At 43.5% G+C, this 17,722-nt stretch overlaps 1 protein-coding gene across 2 annotated transcripts in view; it reads right to left on the bottom strand.

The window, feature by feature from the left end:
* Positions 1-17,722, bottom strand: part of letm1 (leucine zipper-EF-hand containing transmembrane protein 1) — a 74,944-nt gene that overhangs the window by 17,394 nt on the left and 39,828 nt on the right. For both annotated transcript variants that reach the window (XM_078222933.1, XM_078222941.1), the window contains exons 7-10: positions 14,238-14,357; positions 10,377-10,508; positions 6,031-6,210; positions 1,556-1,711 (exon numbers count right to left, since the gene is read on the bottom strand). In XM_078222933.1, coding sequence (XP_078079059.1) covers positions 1,556-1,711; positions 6,031-6,210; positions 10,377-10,508; positions 14,238-14,357 — 588 coding nt within the window. The remainder of the gene's footprint in view (positions 1-1,555; positions 1,712-6,030; positions 6,211-10,376; positions 10,509-14,237; positions 14,358-17,722) is intronic.

The raw sequence follows: 17,722 nt of genomic DNA, 5'->3' as shown, positions 1-17,722 counted from the left end.
TTAAGGCTTACATTAACACTGCAATGAAGTTACTGTGAAATTCCCCTAGAGGTTTACAGCATCGAAACAGACCCTTCGGCTCAACTTGTCCATATCACCCAACTTTTACCACTAAGCTAGTCCCATAGCCCTCTATACCCATCTTACCCATGTAACCGTCTAAACGCTTTTTAAAAGACAAAATTGTACCTGCCTCCACTACTACCTCTGGCAGCTTGTTTCAGACACTCACCACCCTGTGTGTGAAGAAATTGCCCCTCTGGACGCTTTTGTATCTCTCCCCTCTCACCTTCAACCTATGCCCTCAAGTTTTAGACTCCCCTGCCTTTGGGAAAAGATATTGACTATCTAGCTGATCTATGCCCCTCATAATTTTATAGACCTCTATAAGATCATCCCTCAGCCTCCTATGCTCCAGGGAAAAAGGCCTTTGACAAGGTGCTGCATGGTAGGTTGTTGTACAAGGTTAAATCTCACGGAATCCAGGGTGAGGTAGTCAATTGGATACAAAATTGGTTTGACAACAGAAGACAGAGGATAGTTTTTCAAACTGGAGGTCTGTGACCAGCTGTGTGCCTCAGGGATCCGTTACTAACATCAGTTAGGATTGTAGCAGATGTGCCACAGTCGAAGGTCGTCAGTTTAGCTCAGTTGGTTGGATAGCTGATTTGTGATGGAGAGCGATCCCCACCAGCATGGGTTCAATCCACTTAGTATCCCTCTACTTTGCAGGTAAAAAAATCTCTCACTGACTGGTGGAAACAAGTCAGCAAAACCACAGTCGAAATAGAAACAGGGCAACACCTTTCAGCTAACGTTTCACCATCTACTCCTCAAAAACAAGCCAAATACGGATTTGTATATCTTTTTACACTTTTATTTTTTAACTCACTTCTCATTTCTAATATGTATGAATGTGCACTTTTATTACTTTTCTCACATTTTAGTAACTAATAAATTTACTCTTTCTTTAACTCAAGAAAGCCTGGTTAAATTGGTTCCTTTTAAACCCCAAATACATTTGGTCTGGGAAAAGGTATCCACAAGGGGAGGGATCTTTTTAAAATTAACCTTCTTGCCACCAACCAAAGCAGGGAAGGGGGGGTGTGTTGAATAAAGAAGGGTAGCCAGTTCGTCCCCCCCTCACCTGGGAGCATAACAATTTGGGTTATCCCTGCTGGAATCATAACAAACTAGGTGACCTTGACTGGTGACCAGTTCTAATCACAGCATACCTTGCACTTACAAGCCGTAACTGAAGATCTTAATCTCCACTGAATAAAAAAAAAAGTAACAGTCATCACCCAGCTCAGCACTGAGACGTTCCCCAAGTGGTTATTGCATGCACTGGGCATGTTTTGGTTTCAAAATATGATGCAATATGAAGAGAATGTGTGTTAAATCAGCTTTATAGAGATCATGTCAACAAAAACATTTGGAGTGATTCTTGATTAGAAAATATAAACCAAACTGGTACTAGGACAGTGTTTACGCACCAGGAAGATTCTAAAAATAACTGCAAATGAAGATCATTGACCGTGACACTAAAAAATACCTTAATTCCTTCTAGTACTGGAGCTGTATCTTTCAAGGTTTCAGAGTGCATTGCCAGGTCTACATTGGCCAATTCTTGTTCTGTATCAACAGCAATCTGGCTTTGCTTCACATTGACAGCTGCTGCTTCCAGATTCACTGCTGATTCAATTTCCTTCTGAGATAAAGAAGTGAGAGAAAGAGAAAACAACATCTGTAATTATCTAGTACCTTTCATGACAGTCTAAAACAGCTACAATTAATGAAATATTTTAGTCATTATTGTCACATATGGAATAGCAACCAGCTCCAGATCTCAGTCTACTTTCTCAGGAGATTAAGGGAATTTGGCAAGTCTGCTACAACTCTAATTTCTACAGATGCACCAGAGAAAGCATTCTTTCCGGTTGTATTACAGCTTGGTATGGTTCCTGCTCTGTCCGCCACTGCAATAAGCTACAAAGGGTCAAACCAGCCTCCCATCCATTGACTGTCTACACTTCCTGCTGCCTCAGAAAAGCAGCCAACATAACCTAGGACCCCACGCACCCTGGACATACAAAAGTCTGAGATCACATACTAACCAACTCAAAAATAGCTTCTTCCCTGCTGCCATCAGACTTTTGAATGGACCTACCTCATACTAAGTTGATCTTTCTCTGCACACTAGCTATAACTAACACTTCATTCTGCACTCTCTCCTTTCCTTCCCTATGTACAGTATGCTTTGTCTATATAGTGTGCAAGAGACAAGACTTTTCACTGTATAATAATACGTGACAATAATAAATCAAATCAAATCAGTGCAACTGTGACCCAAGCATGGACAAAAGAGGTGGATTCCAGAGGTGAGGTGGGAGTGATGGCCCTCAACATCAAGGCAGCATTTACCATGTGTGGCAGCAAGGTGCCTATCAAAGTTGGAAGTCAATGAAAATCAGGGGAAAATATCTACTGGTTTTGGTAATACCTAACACAAAAAGGAAGATGGTTGTGGTTGTTGGAGGCCAATCATCTCAGTCCCATGACACTGCTGCAGGTGTTCCTCAGGGTAGCATACTCAGCAAAACTATCTCCAGCCACTTCATTAATGATCTTCTCTCCATTAAGGTCAGAAGTAGGGATAGTTGTTGATGATTGCACAGTACTGAGTATTATTCACAACTGCGCAGACACAGATACTCGTAGCTGCAGGTACCAATACCTGGACATTTACGGTAGAGCCAACGTGGCAAATAACATTCATGTCGAGTGTCAGGCGATGATTATCTCCAACAAGGGAGAATCTAACCGTCCACCCTTGACATTCAAAGGCATTACTCACACCCCAAATCGCCCACCATCAACATCCTGGGAAGCTATCATTGACCAGAAACTACTCTGGACCAGCCACATTAATAGCTGAGAGCAGGTCAGAGGCTAGAAATTTTACTACAAGAGCTTTGCGTGTGATGGAATACTCTCCATTTACCTGAATAAATGCAGCTCCAATAACACTCCAGAAGCTTGACACCATTCAGGACAAAGCAGCTTGCTTGAGCGGCATCAACATAATTGTTCCCTCTCTCCACCACTGGCACACTGTGACAACAGTGTGAACCACCTACAAAATGTATTAATTTCTTTACTAATATTAACAAAGTTCCTCACTCTCATGACACCCCTCATTCCCCAGTACTTCTGATATATTTTTTCTATCTTCTACAGAAAGAAAGTATTATCCTTATTGCCAATTACCATTTCTTCAGTCTCAGCCTTGAAGGGGCCCGAGTTTATTTGTGTACTGTGTCTTTTTACATATTTGTAGAAGCTTGTACTGTTTTCATATTTGTTGCCAATATCTTATTTTCTCTAATCATAAACTTTTTTGGCCATCCTGAGTTGACTTGTAAACTGGTCCCAATCCTCAGGCATACTGCATTTCTTAGAAATATTAAAAGATATTACTAAAATATCATCTTAGAAATTTTTAAGCTAATGCAATCCATAATCACTTCAGTTACTCTAATCACTTTACCAATGGGGATTTTGTTTTTCAAGAGAATGTTTATTTATTGAGAATGATAAAGTACCTGTCACTGTTTATCTACAAATATACCTTTTAATGTAGTTTTCCAAACTATCCCAAGTCATTTTGCCCCTCATCCCTATGGAATTGGCAGTGATTAATATTTTATACTTTGGGGCAGGCAGTGGCATGCTGGTAATGTCACTGGACTAGTAATCCAGAGGTGCAGGCTAATGTTTTGTGGACATGGGTTAAAACTTCACCACGGCAGCTAATGCAATTTAAATTCAATTAATAAATCTGGAATTAAAAAGCTAGTCTCTGCAATAGTGACCATGAAACTACCGACCATATCTGACAACTCCAAACAGGGCATCAACTGGGCATATACAGGTCCCTAAAGTCAGCAGTTCAAGTAGACAAAGTTGTAAATGCTCTCCTTCATTGGCAGAAGTATAGAATATAAAAGTAAGGATAGTCCAAAGATGTGCCGGTTAGGTGGTTTGGCCATGCTAGTGTCAGGGGAACTAGCTAGGGTAAATGCATGGGATAATGGGGATAGGGCCTGGGTGGGATTGTAGTCGGTGCAGACTCGATAGGCCGAATGGCCTCCTTCTACACTGTGGAATTCTAGGATCCTAGAATTAATGTATCGTATAAAACAATGGTGAGGTCACTACTGGAGTATTATGTGCAGTTCTGGTCACCACATTACAGGAAGGATGTAATTGCTCTGGAGCGAGTGTAGAAGGGGTTTATAGGAATGTTGCCCAGAAAGGTGTAGCAATGAGAGATTAGATAGGTTGGGGTCATTTTCTTTGGAATAAAGCCTGAGGGGTGACTTGATCACAGTGCACAAAATTATGAGGGGAAGAGATAAAGTGGATAGGTTACAACTGTTTCCCTTAGTGGAGAATTCTAGAACCAGGGACAAAGATTTAAGATGAGTGGCAGTAGGTGTAGAGGGGACATGAGGAAGAACTTTATTTATGCATAGGGTGGTGGGTGCCTGGAATTGGCTGCCTGAGTTGGTGGTGAAGGCAGAGAACCTAACTTATTTTTTAAAAATACCTGGATCTGCATCTTAAGTGCTGTAAGCTACAGGACTATGGGCCAGGTGCAGGAAGATGGGACTAGAAAGGGCACCTTGTTGTCCTCAAGCTGGCATGGACAAGATGGGCCGAATGATCTCCTTCTGTGTTGCAACTTTCCTATGGCTCTAATGAGACCATCAGCAGCAGCAGAGCTGTATTCAACTACAACTTCTACCATTTCTGTCAAGCCAGGGGATCAACTCTGTTTCAAAGAGTGCAGAGGGACATGCCAGGAGCAGCACCAGGTGTCAACCTGGTGAAGCTACAACACAGAACTACTCGCATGCCAAACAACAGAAGCAGCACATGATAGATAGAACTACGCATCCCACAACCAACAGACCAGATTTAAGCTCTGCAGTTCAGTCACATTGATGCCATGAATAGTGGTGGACAATTAAAAAACTAACTGGAGGAGGTGGCTCCACGAATATCCCCATTCTCAATGAGGGAGGAAGCCCAGCAAACAGTGCAAAAGATAAGTGCTAAAGCATTTACAACTATCTTCAGCCAGAGGTGGCAAGTGGATGTTCCATCTTAATGTCCTCTGGGGGTCCCCAGCAGGTTTATTTGGTAGCAGAAGCTTTCGGAGCAGAGTGACACTCCAGAAGCTTGTGCTACCAAATAAACCTATTGGACTTTAACCTGGTGTTGAAAGACTTCTTACTGTGATTACCCAAGTCCAACGCCGGCATCCCCACATCATGGTCCCCAGCATAACAGACAGTAGTCTTCAACCAATTCAATCCAATCCACATGACTCTCATCAAGAAACAGCTGAAATCACTGGACACTGCTAGGCATTAGATCCTGACAGCACTCTAGCAATAATACTGAAGGCTTGTGCTTCAGAACGAGCTGCACCCATAGCCAAGCTGTTCCAGAACAGCTCAAACACAGGCATCTACTTGGCAACGTGGAAAACTGCCCAGGTACGTCCTGTCCACAAAAATCAGGACAAAATCCAATCCTGGCAATTGTTGCCCAATCAAGTCTGAAGTGGGAGTCGAACTCTCAATCTTCTGTCATGCTTGACACCTTAAATATGCCCATGTTGAAACATAAAATTCCACAAAACAAAAATCAAGACAAAAGTCTTGTGGGAACAGGTTCAATGGCTCCTACAAATAGCCAACACTGATAGGAGCTGGGAATTTCTATGAATCCAGGTGAAAGGACATACTCCTGCTTAAATTTCATTACGGAATATTAGCTACATTTTGTCATACTGTAGACATACTTCTTTTGTAACTTTTCAAAAGTTGATCTGTCTTGCAAATTAGACAAACATGTTTAAACTGTTTCAATTCTCAAAACACTGAGAAATTTGGAAATATAGTTCAAAACATTATGCTGAATTCTAAGCATGTTAAGGTTTATAAATTAAACACTTACTCGGGCTTCAACCTGTAAACTTTCTTTAGCTTTTTCAGCAGCTTCAGCTATACGTTCCATCTCTCGCTCCTGGTTCTCCCTCTTGATTGCTGCCTCCTCTTGCAAGGTTGCTTCCAATTTCGCTTTGTTATCCACCTTGTCGCATTCAACTTCTGCTACTTTGACTTGTGCTTCCTTTGCCTGAAGTAGAAAAATATGGGATGAAAGGAGCTTTTCTTATAATTCTAATTTACGTGTGAAAAAATGAGATGCCACTTGAGATATTTTGTTTTATCCTTTCAATTCATTTCAAGGTCTCCAAACAAGTATCTGCGCAAAAAGCAGCAACTCCCCACAAAATTTCTGCCATTAACAAATTCCATCATTTGCTCCAACAGCAAAGTTCAGTGAAGGCCTTCCTTCCATAAATAAAAGCCAATTCCCTTTCATCTTACCATACTATTTGTGTATTACACAAAATGCAGAAATACGTGTCTTCTCCATTTAAGTATATACAAATAATAGAATGCTATCTCATATTGATCCACACAGTAAGGACAAGAGGATCAAAGACAGAAAATGCTGGAAAATCTTAGCAGGTCTGACAGCATCTGTGGAGACAGAATAGAGCCAATGTTTTGAGCCAGGATGACCCTTCGTCAGAGCACTAGAGGATGCCTTCAAATTGAAAAGTAATTCCCAAAATCATTAGTCAACATGGCGCAGGTTGGGATTTCAATATTGAAGGGTCATTTAGGAAGGATAGGAAACTAGAAGGTGGAGGGAGGGCTCTGTTAATTAAAAACTATATTAGCATCAGAGAGGGATGACCCAAGGCCCTGAAGCCAGGATACAGAAATGGTTTGGGTGGAGATGAGGAATGATAAAAGCAAGTCGTCACTTGTGGGGTGGCGTACAGGCTCCCATAATAGTAGCCACACGTTAGAACAGGGTGTCAAAGAACTACTAATGGGGGGTTTAAATCTAGATATGGACCGGAAAAATCAGATGGGGAAAGGTAGCCTCGATGAGGAATTCATAGTGTGTTTTCAAGATAGCTTCTTCGAGCAGAACATTCAACTCGGGACCAGGCTATACCAGACCTAGTACTGGGCAATGAGATAGAAGTAATATGGACAAATGTAAATGGTCCATTTTGGAAGGAAGAATTTAAAAAAGCATACTATCTAAATGTTTTTAAAAGTTTATTTATTAGTCACAAGTGGTCTTACATTAACATTGCAATGAAGTTACTGTGAAATCCCCTAGTTGCCACACTCCAGTGTCTGTTCGGTGCGAGATTGCAGAGCTCCAAGAAACAGAAGTCTCCGGTGTCCTAGTGCATGAATTGCAAGAGGGTAATTGCCTACTTCTACTCCTATGTTCCTATGTAATATGCAGGTAAAGCAAGTAATTAGAAAAGCTAATAGAATGTTAACATTTATTGCAAGGACAATCAAATACAAGATTTGAGAGTTATGCTTAGATCACATCTAACATCCTGTCCACAGTAATGGTCTCCTTATTTAAGAAAATGTGTGGGAAGCAATTCTGAGGAGATTTACTAGACTAAAAGTTTTAAAGTTTATTTATTAGTAGACTTACATTAACACTGCAATGAAGTTACTGTGAAAATCCCCTAGTTGCCACACTCAGGTGCCTGTTCGGGTAAGCTGAGGGAGAATTTAGCATGGCCAATGCACTTAAACAGCACATCTTTTGGACTGTGGGTCGTAACTGGAGCACCTGGAGGAAACCCACACCAACATGGGGAGAACATGCAGACTCCACACAGACAGTGATCCAAGCCAGGAAATGGTATGACTATATAGGCTCAAACACATTCAGATGGAATTTTTTTACAAAAGATAGTTTATCTGAGTGTAAGCAGTATAACCCATCACCAAAACATAATGCTTACACATTACAATGATGTCTAGTACATTGTGTGCAAGGAATTTGAAAAGGCATGCACTGATTTAACATTTAGGGCAGGGGATTTAGAAGGGACTTGAGGCAAAACTGGCTTGGTCACAGAAGTGGTGTGGAGATGCCGGCGTTGGACTGGGGTGAACACTGGGGTGACTGGTTGGTCACAGAAGACAGAGGGTGGTAGTGGAAGGGTCTTTTTCCGGCTGGAGGCCTGTGACTAGTGGTGTTCCGCAGGGCTCTGTATTGGGACCTCTGCTGTTTGTGATTTATATAAACAATCTGGAAGAAGGTGTAACTGGGGTGATCAGTAAGTTTGCGGACGACACAAAATTGGCAGGACTTGCAGATAGTGAGGAGCATTGTCAGAAGCTACAGAAGGATATAGATAGGCTGGAAATTTGGGCAAAGAAATGGCAGATGGAGTTCAATCCTGATAAATGCGAAGTGATGCATTTTGGTAGAAATAATGTAGGGAGGAGCTATACGATAAATGGCAGAACCAGAAAGGGTGTGCAAGTCCACAGATCCTTGAAGGTGACGCCACAGGTGGAGAAGGTGGTGAAGGCGGCATATGGCATGCTTGCCTTTATAGTACGGGGCATAGAGTATAAAAGTTGGGGTCTGATGTTGCAGATGTATAGAACGTTGGTTCAGACGCATTTGGAATACTGCGTCCAGTTCTGGTCGCCACACTACCAGAAGGACGCAGAGGCTTTGGAGAGAGTACAGAGGAGGTTTACCAGGATGTTACCTGGTATGGAGGGGCTTAGTTATGAGGAGAGATTGGGTAAACTGGGGTTGTTCTCCCTGGAAAGACAGAGGATGAGGGGAGACTTAATAGAGGTGTATAAAATTATGAAAGGCATAGATAGGGTGAACGGTGGGAAGCTTTTCCCCAGGTCGGTGGTGACGTTCACGAGGGGTCATAGGTTCAAGGTGAAGGGGGGGAGGTTTAACAGAGATATCAGAAGTACGTATTTTACACAGAGGGTGGTGGGGGCCTGGAATGCGCTGCCGGGCAAGGTGGTGGAGGCGGACACACTGGGAACGTTTAAGACTCATCTAGATAGCCATATGAACGGAGTGGGAATGGAGGGATACAAAAGAATGGTCTAGTTTGGACCAGGGAGCGGCACGGGCTTGGAGGGCCGAAGGGCCTGTTCCTGTGCTGTATTGTTCTTTGTTCTAAAACCTTTTCACCCAGAAGGTAGTGGGAATCTGGAACTCTCTGCCTGAAAGGGTGGCAGAGGCAGGAACCCTCAACATTTAAGAAGCATTTAGGTGCGCACTTGAAACACCATAGCGTACAAGGCTACGGAACCTGGAAAGTGGGATTAGAATAGATAGGTGCTTTGATGGCCATCGCAGACACCATGGGTTGAAGGGCCTCTTTAATGCTGTAAAACTCTGAGTCAAAGGGTAACCTATATAATGGCATCCTGACTTGGACATTGAGGGCAGAATTTCAAAGTTTGCTCATGGCACGGAACTCAGAAATCACAATCTCAGAAATGTTATGGTGCAGGAGGCCATCCAGTCCACTGTGCCTGCACCAGCTCTCCAAATGAGCATTATGACATTGTGCCATTCTCCTGTTTCTGTTCCCCTGTACATTATTTCTATTCAAAAAAACCATTTCATGCCCTTTAGAATGCTTCAATTGAACCTGCCTCCACCATACTACCGGAGACTCATCCAGACTCGAAACGCTGGCTCTATTCTCTCTCCACAGATGCTGTCAGACCTGCTGAGTTTTCCAGCATTTTCTGTTTTTGTTTCAGATTCCAGCATCCGCAGTATTTTGCCATGATGTTACAGGAGTGAAGAAATTTGCAGTTCCAGGTCAAGGGTCAGCATAACTGCTAAGCAGTAAAATGCTGTTATGGAAGTTAAAATAGTTGATTTAACTGGGCAAATGTTTATGTCACTGTTGTTTTTACAACTTAACTGGAATGCAATTTTCAGCCCTTGTTGCCCCCTTCACTATTCTGAGGTAAATATTACCCCTAAAAAATTACTAGTTTTGAGCACTGTATAGAATTTATCACATTTATATCAAGTTATTAATTTCACTGAGATTATTGCTAATTGGGAAGATCACGTCATCTCTTATGAATACTTGGAAGATCTGATCATAAGGAATATTATCCTTAGCTTATCTCTGTTGCATAAACTTTGCACTTCTAACTGCCCTGATGATTGAAATACATAAATCTTCTTAAACATCCCCGTATATGAACTGAACTGCCTTCGAGAGGTATGCTGTACTATCAGTGTTGCATTAGTGCAAGCCAACAACAGAACATTATATAATATTATGTTAAAATTTAATAGAACCTAGATCACCTTAAGAACAAAACGACCAAAGAATGCTTTAAGATGAAATATTAAACAACTGCTTACAAGTGTATTCCTATCTTGGGTAAATTGCTTACCACACTTTCTGGCAATATCTGCAAAGTAGTTGTAAGCTGATCAGCAGGTGAAAGGGTATCTGGAAGGAACATCGCCCTGGACAACAGTAGAAGTGAAGTTGGAATCTGCTGGTTCAGATGGAGCTCCAACCACTGAAAGGAAAATACAGCAGTGTTCCATTGAAACATGTAGAACATTTTAAACAGAATAAACACATACAGTACTAATTTGTTATACTTCTCAATGAGTCACTTGTATAGGTCTGATACAATTAATACAGCGTGAAAAATCAGCAATGTGCAGTGTGTGCTATAATACTGAACTTCGTTTGACAAAATGTATTTACTTATATTACTCAAAAAAAAAAGTACGCCATTTGCAATGTTTGTGCATGTTCAAATTCATTCCTATATATAGGCCTAGGAGCCCTCACCAACAGAGGTAGCTGGCACAGTGATATAAAGTTGGAGGAGCTGCCCTGGGAGCTCTCAACATCGACTGTGGACCCTACGAAGTCTCACAGCACGAGGTCAAATATGGGCAAGGAAACCTCCTGCTGATTACCGCGGACTGTTCCCCCCCCCCCTCAACTGATGCATCAGTACTCTTCCATGTTGAACACCACTTGGAGGAAGCATCGAGAGTGGCAAGCGCATAGAACATACTCTGGTGGGGGACTTTGATGTCCATCACCAAGAGTGGATTGCTAGTACCACCACAGAGCCGGTCGGGTCTGCAAGGACACAGCTGCTGGACTGGGACTGTGGCAGGTGGTGAGGGAACCAACGAGGGAAAAACAACATACGGGACCTCATCCTCACCAAACCACCTGCTGCAGATGCATCTGTCCATGATGGTATCAGTAGGAGTGACCACCGCACAGTCCTTGAAGAGAAAAAGTTGGTGTCTTCACATTGAAGATACGCTCCATTGTGTTGTGTGGCACTATCCCGGTGCTAAAATGGGAGAGACTTCAAACAGATCTAGCAACTCAAGACTGAGTATCCACGAGCTGTTATAGGCCATCAGCAGAATTATGTTCAACTACAATCTGCAACCTCATGATCTGGCATATTCCCCACTCTACCATTACCATCAAGGCAGAGAATCAAGCCTTGTTCAATGAAGAGTGCAGGAGGGCATGCCAGGAGCAACACCAGGCATACCTAAAAATGTGTCAGCCTGCTAAAGCTACAACATAGGACTACTTGTGTACCAAACAGCATAAGCAGCAAGTAATAGACAGAGCTAAGCACCTACAACCAATGGATCAGATCTACGCTCTGCAGTCCTGCAACATTCAGCGGTGAATGGTGGTGGACAATTACACAGCTCATTGGAGGCGGTGGCTCCACAAATATCCCCGTCCTCAACGATGGAGGAGTCCAGCACATTTGTGCAAAAGATAAAGCTGAAGCATTTGAAACAATCTTCAGCCAAAAGTGCCAAGTGTTGATCCATTTTGGCCTCTTCTGGAAGACACCAGCATCACACATCAGTCTTCAGCCAATTTGATTCACTCCACGTGATAAACAGCTGAAGGTACTGGATACTGCAAAGATTCTGGGCCTTGACAATATTCCAGGAATAGTCCGAAAGATTCATACTCCAGCACCCCTAGCTGACATGTACCAGGACAGCTACAACACTGGCATCTACACGGCAATGTGGAAAATTGCCCAGTTATGTCCTGTACACAAGAAACAGGACAAATCAAACCTGGCTAACTACTGCTCCATCAGTCTATTCTCAATCATAAGCAAAATGATGGAGGGATCATCTTCCATAGTGCTATCAAGCAGCACTTACTCAGCAATAACCTGCTCGTGGATGCTCAGTTTGGATTTCTGACCTCATTACAACCGTGGTCCAAACCTGGACAAAAGAGCTGAATGCAAGAGTTGAAATGAGTGTGACTGCCCTTGACATCAAGGCAGCATTTGGCCTATTACGAAATCAAGGAGCCCTGGCAAAATTGAAGTCAACGGGAACCAGGAGGAAAACTTTTCACTTGTTTGAGTCATACCTGCCACAAAGGAAGATGGCTGTGGTGGTTGAAGGTCAATCATCTCAGCTCCAAGACAACATGCAGGAGTTCCTCAAGATAATGTGCTAGGCCCGACTATCTTCAGCTGCTTCATCAATGACCTTCCTTCCATCATAAGGTTAGGAGTGCGGCCATCATAAAGTGAGAAGCGTGGACGTTTGCAGATCACTGCACAATGTTCAGCACCATTCGCAACTCCTCAGATACTGAAGCAGTTCATGCCCAAAGGCAACAAGACCTGGACAATATCTAGGCTTGGGCTGACAAGTGGCAAGTAACATTTATGTCATTCATGCCAGGCAATGACCATCTCCAACAAGAGAGGATCTTACCATTGCCCCTTGACATTCAAGGCATTAGCATTGCTGAATCTCCCACTATTAACATCCTGTGGGTTACCACTGACTAGAAACTGAACTGGACTAGCCATATAAATACTGCAGCTGTCAGAGCAGGTCAAAGGCTAGGTATCCTGCAGCGAGTACTTCACCTCTGACCCTCCAAAAACTGTCCACCACCTACAAGGCACAATTCAGGAGTGTAATGGAATACCGTCTATTTGCCTGGATGAGTGCAGCTCTAACAACACTCAAGAAGCTCAATTACATCCAGGACAAAGCAGCCTGTTTGATTGCTACCCCTTCCACAAACATTCACTCTCTCCACCACCGATGAACAATGGCAGCCATATGTACCATCTACAAGATGCACTTCGGGAACTCAACAATGTTCCTTAGGCGGCACCTTCCAAACCCACAACCACTATCATCTAGAAGGACATGGGCAGCAGATACCTGGCAGCAACACTACCACCTGGATGTTCCCCTCCAAGTCAATCCCCATCCTGACTTGGAAATACATTGCCGTTCCTTCACTGTCACAGGATCAAAATCCCGGAACTCCCTCCCAAACAGTACTCTGGGTGAACCTACACCTCAGGGATTGCAGCAGTTCAAGAAGGCAGCTAACCACTACCTTCTGAAGGGCAACTAGGGATAGATAACAAATGTTGGCCCAGCTAGTAGCGCCCAGATACCGTAAATGAAAAAACAAAGTTTATAAATCATTATCAGCAAGTTGTGCGACTATCTGGTACTCAAGTGAAATTAAATTTCACACAGCACTCATGCTGAATAAAAAGTGAAGTCTGAAAATTGAAACTGAAACTGATCACTATGTCAAAGCATACAGATCTTTGTCCCATTAATCTTGCAGAAGCACTGTATCTTTGATCTCATTATGAGGTTTTATCGAAAGGTTTTATAGAGCTGCAAGTTAATTTTTGAATAGGCACTGCACGAAAGGGTGCTTATCTCCTCTCAGGGATCTTACCTTACTTTTAACAATTATTTCTATATGGGTACATTTGTAAAATACTTTTCTGTTGCAATTTTTAAAAATCTTTCCCACATTCAACTTTTGTTCACCTATTCAATCTCTTAGTTTTCCCTTAGCTTTTTCATTATTATTCTTGTGGTCCTCACAATCCCTCTTCAATTTTAGTTGGTTATTAACTTTTTCATTCACTCATGGCACCCTGGAACTACAGGCAACTTCCTTTTTTAAAAATTATACTGCAGATAACTGAGCCACAGCTGTGGATGTTAAAGGCTATGGGTTGAATGACATGTAGGCATGAAGAAATAACATTCCGGACTTTAGCTTGATTATGGGACTTTGCACGAGTATGGGACTTTCTCTCAGGAGGCTGAAATTCATGATCTGATAACTCTCATATGGCAAACTCTGTTTCTTTTTCACAACTCAATCTTGGGTCACAAGTGATCACGTTATAACTTTAAAAAACACAATGTCATTTCCATTACTCACTCACTTGTTTAAGTTGTTCTTGTAAGCGCGCTTCAGTCACCCCTAGTGCTCTCATTCCCCGAGTCCGGCAGGCTGCCTGTAGCTCATTTACAGTCAGTGTGGCAACTCCTTCTTCTGCAATCAACTTTAGGCAAAATTAAATAATATTTTACAGTTAAGTCAAACTATCCAGAAGCAAGCAAACCAAATTCAACTGAACTACAACTTAAAGCTGAATCAATGCGAGGACAAAATGGGCTGAGGTGGCAATGGGATCAAAGCTGAGGGAAGGTAATTGGCAACTCCGTTTCTCTCCACAGATGCTGCCTGAGTTGCTGAGTATTTCCAGCACTTGCTGTTTTATTTCACAATAACATGTGTTCAAGTTAGGTTCTGGTTGATGGACAGAACTGCAAACAAGCTCCCATTGTTTTAGGAGTGAAAAAGCAAACCAGCCAGAAAATGGAGGAATAAATGTAACGCCACATTTGAAAATATGAATTATATCTCAAGTTAAGAACACCTGCTCTCTTTAAAAGTCAACACAGTCAACAAAAGAAAGAATAGCCATCTTTATATCAGTTCGATACAAAGCCAAAAAAACTCTGCTGGTAGCTAACAACATTTAAAAATGAATTAAAAATTAAGTTTGCTTCATTCATTTTGCTGTTTGATTTCAGACTTCAAATAAATCTGCATCCTGGACTGCTTTAATCCTTCAATCAATCTTAAATGCATCTAGGCTTGTTCAAAAAAGCCTAAGGTGCACAATAAGTTCAGCAGCTACTGGTCAGTCAGTTTTAACGGATTGTGGGGAAGCTTCTGGGGACAATTTTCAGGACAACAATCAACTGTCACCTGGGAGTTATGGATCAATGAAGCAAAGCAAGCACCGACTTGCAAAAGGAACAATCGTGTTTAATTAAAAACCTGAAGAGAAAAGGCGGGAAAATCTCAGCAGGCCTAGCAGCATCTGTAAGGAGAGAAAAGAGCTGACGTTTCAAGTCCAGATGCCCCTTTGTCAAAGCTAAAAGGCATAGAAAGTGGGAGATATTGATACTGTAGGGTGAGGGAATAAAAGATGAGTCATAGCCACAGAAGCCAGGGGAAAAGGCTGTGTGAATGCTACCAAATAAACTTGTTGGACTTTAACCTGGTGTTGAGAGACTACTTACTGGTCTCTCCAATATAGAGGAGCCCACATTGGGAGCAGTGAATGCAATACGCCAAATTGAAAGAGGTCCAAGTGAAACGCTGCTGAACCTGGAATGTGTGTTTTGGACCTCGGATGGTAAGCATGAAAAAGGCAAAGGAGCAGGTGTTACACCTCCTGCGATTGCATGGGAAGGTGCCATGAGTGACAGGAGAGGTGTTGGGTATAGTGGAGGAGTGGTCTAGGTTATCCCGGAGGGAACGGTCTCTGTGGAATGCTGACAGAGGGAGTAAAGGGAAGATGTGTTTGCTGGTGGCATCACGCTGGAGTTGGCAAAAATGGATGAGGCTTATGCTTTGAATGCAGAGGCTGGTGGGATGAAACGTGAGAACAAGGGTGACTCTAACCTTGTTCTGGGAGGGAGGGGAGGGAGTGAGGGTCGTGGCACGAGAGATGGACCGCATGCTGTTGAGGGCCCCGTCGACAACTGTAGGTGGGAAACCACGATTGAGGAAAAAGGAGCACATACCAGAAGCACCATTTTGGAAAGTGATATCATCGGAACAAATGCGACGGACGTAAAGAGCTGTAGTTCAGGTAGCTGTGGGAGTCAGTGGGCTTGTAATGAATATTTGGTAGATAGTCTATTGCCAGAAATGGAGACAGGAGGGTCAAGGAAGGAAAGGGAATTGAAGTGGGCAGCACTGTGGGACAGTGGTTGGTACTGCTGCCTCAGTGCCAAGGACCCAGGTTCGACTCCCAGCTTGGGTCACTATCCGTGAGGAGTCTGCACGTTCTCCCGATGTCTGTGTGGGTTTCCTCCGGGTGCTCCGGTTTCCTCCCAAAGTCCAAAGATGTGCAGATGAGGTGAATTGGCCATGCTAAATTCTCCCTCAGTGTATCTGAGCAGGCGCTGGAGTATGGCGACTAGGGAATTTTCACAGTAACTTCATTGCAGTGTAAATGTTAGCCTACTTGTGACTAATAAATAAACTTTAATTTTAGTGTCCGAGATGGGCCAGGTGGAAGTGATGGAGGGGTGGAAACTGGAAGCGAAGTTGATGAATTTTTCCAGGTACGGACAAGAGCATGAAGCGGCACCAAAATGGTCATCGATGCATTTGTGGGAGGGGACCTGGCTAGGCCTGGAAGGAATGTTCCACATAGCCCATGAAAAGACAAGCGTAGCTAGGACCCATGTGCGTTCCCATTTCCAGCCCTCCATCACTTTCACCTGGTTGACCTGGTGGTAAAGTTGGGCATAAAGCGCTTAGCGCAATTGGTGCCAGTTTTCACAACTGGCACCATTTTACAAGCACTGCATTTCTGGCGCAGTCAGCCTTCTGCCGGAAATGGGCGGGAGGTAGGTTAATATATGGAAATATACTATAATACTGCATAGCGAGCCCAGCACTCAATCATCCAGGCTCGCCCCCCTTTATGACCTCGCTGGGAAAGCACTGTGCCGGTGAGGAATAGACATGCTCCCCATGAACGGGGAGCAGTCGACTTGGCCTCATCGGTGGAACCAGAGGCCACTGAGGCTCTCTGGGGAGGCGCCCCTTGGGCAGTGTCAGACTGGAGGTGTCACCCTGGTACCTGGGCAATGCCACCCTGGCACTTTGGCAATGCCCACCAGGCATTGGGCAGCAGGTCCACAGTCAGTGGCGGGAGGGTGGCAGGTCTGCAAATCGATGGGGCGGGAGAGGCTGGCGGGGGCTATGGGCCCCCGCGATTGCCAGGGTGGTGGGGGGCGGGGGGGGGGGGGGGCTGTTTCAGGCAGCCTGCAGTAGCTCTCTCTCTTCTGTCAGACCCCTGCTACTGCTAATGCGCATGTACAGCATCAGAGGCCTGCACACGCGCACTACCTCCCTCTGCAGGGTTTCAGCTAGCTGATATTTTTGCAGGTGAGTGCATATAGGTTTCAGATCCATCTTTTGGGCGTGTTTGGGCCTGAAAACACGCCCATAGGATGGATCTGAAACTCTCCCAGTTTCAAGTCTGCCCAGCACTTAGGAAAAAAGAATGGTAAAATCGCCCCCAATGGAAGAGTGCGCCCGAGTGTGGGGTGGAGGCAGATTGAGCCAATATGCACATGATAGGCCTCCTTTTGTGCAGCAACTGTTCTGTGCGCCTATAAAATAATTTTGCTGAGTAAAGTAATCTGGATTTGTGCACAACATTCCTTTTTGGCTTGCATAGTCCTATAGGGAACATTGTGCCCGCACGCAAATCAAAACTGAACTCAGACTTCGTCACTAAATTGCAAGCAGCATTGGCATGTGAATAATTCAAGCGTAAAATGTGAAATTCTATGCACATCAGGAATTGAGATAGCTAAATAGCTCAAACTAGGG

This window comes from Mustelus asterias, chromosome 1 (genome assembly GCF_964213995.1).
Source record: "Mustelus asterias chromosome 1, sMusAst1.hap1.1, whole genome shotgun sequence".
NCBI classification, from domain to species: domain Eukaryota; kingdom Metazoa; phylum Chordata; class Chondrichthyes; order Carcharhiniformes; family Triakidae; genus Mustelus; species Mustelus asterias.
This window is presented reverse-complemented; position numbering and strand designations above follow the sequence as displayed.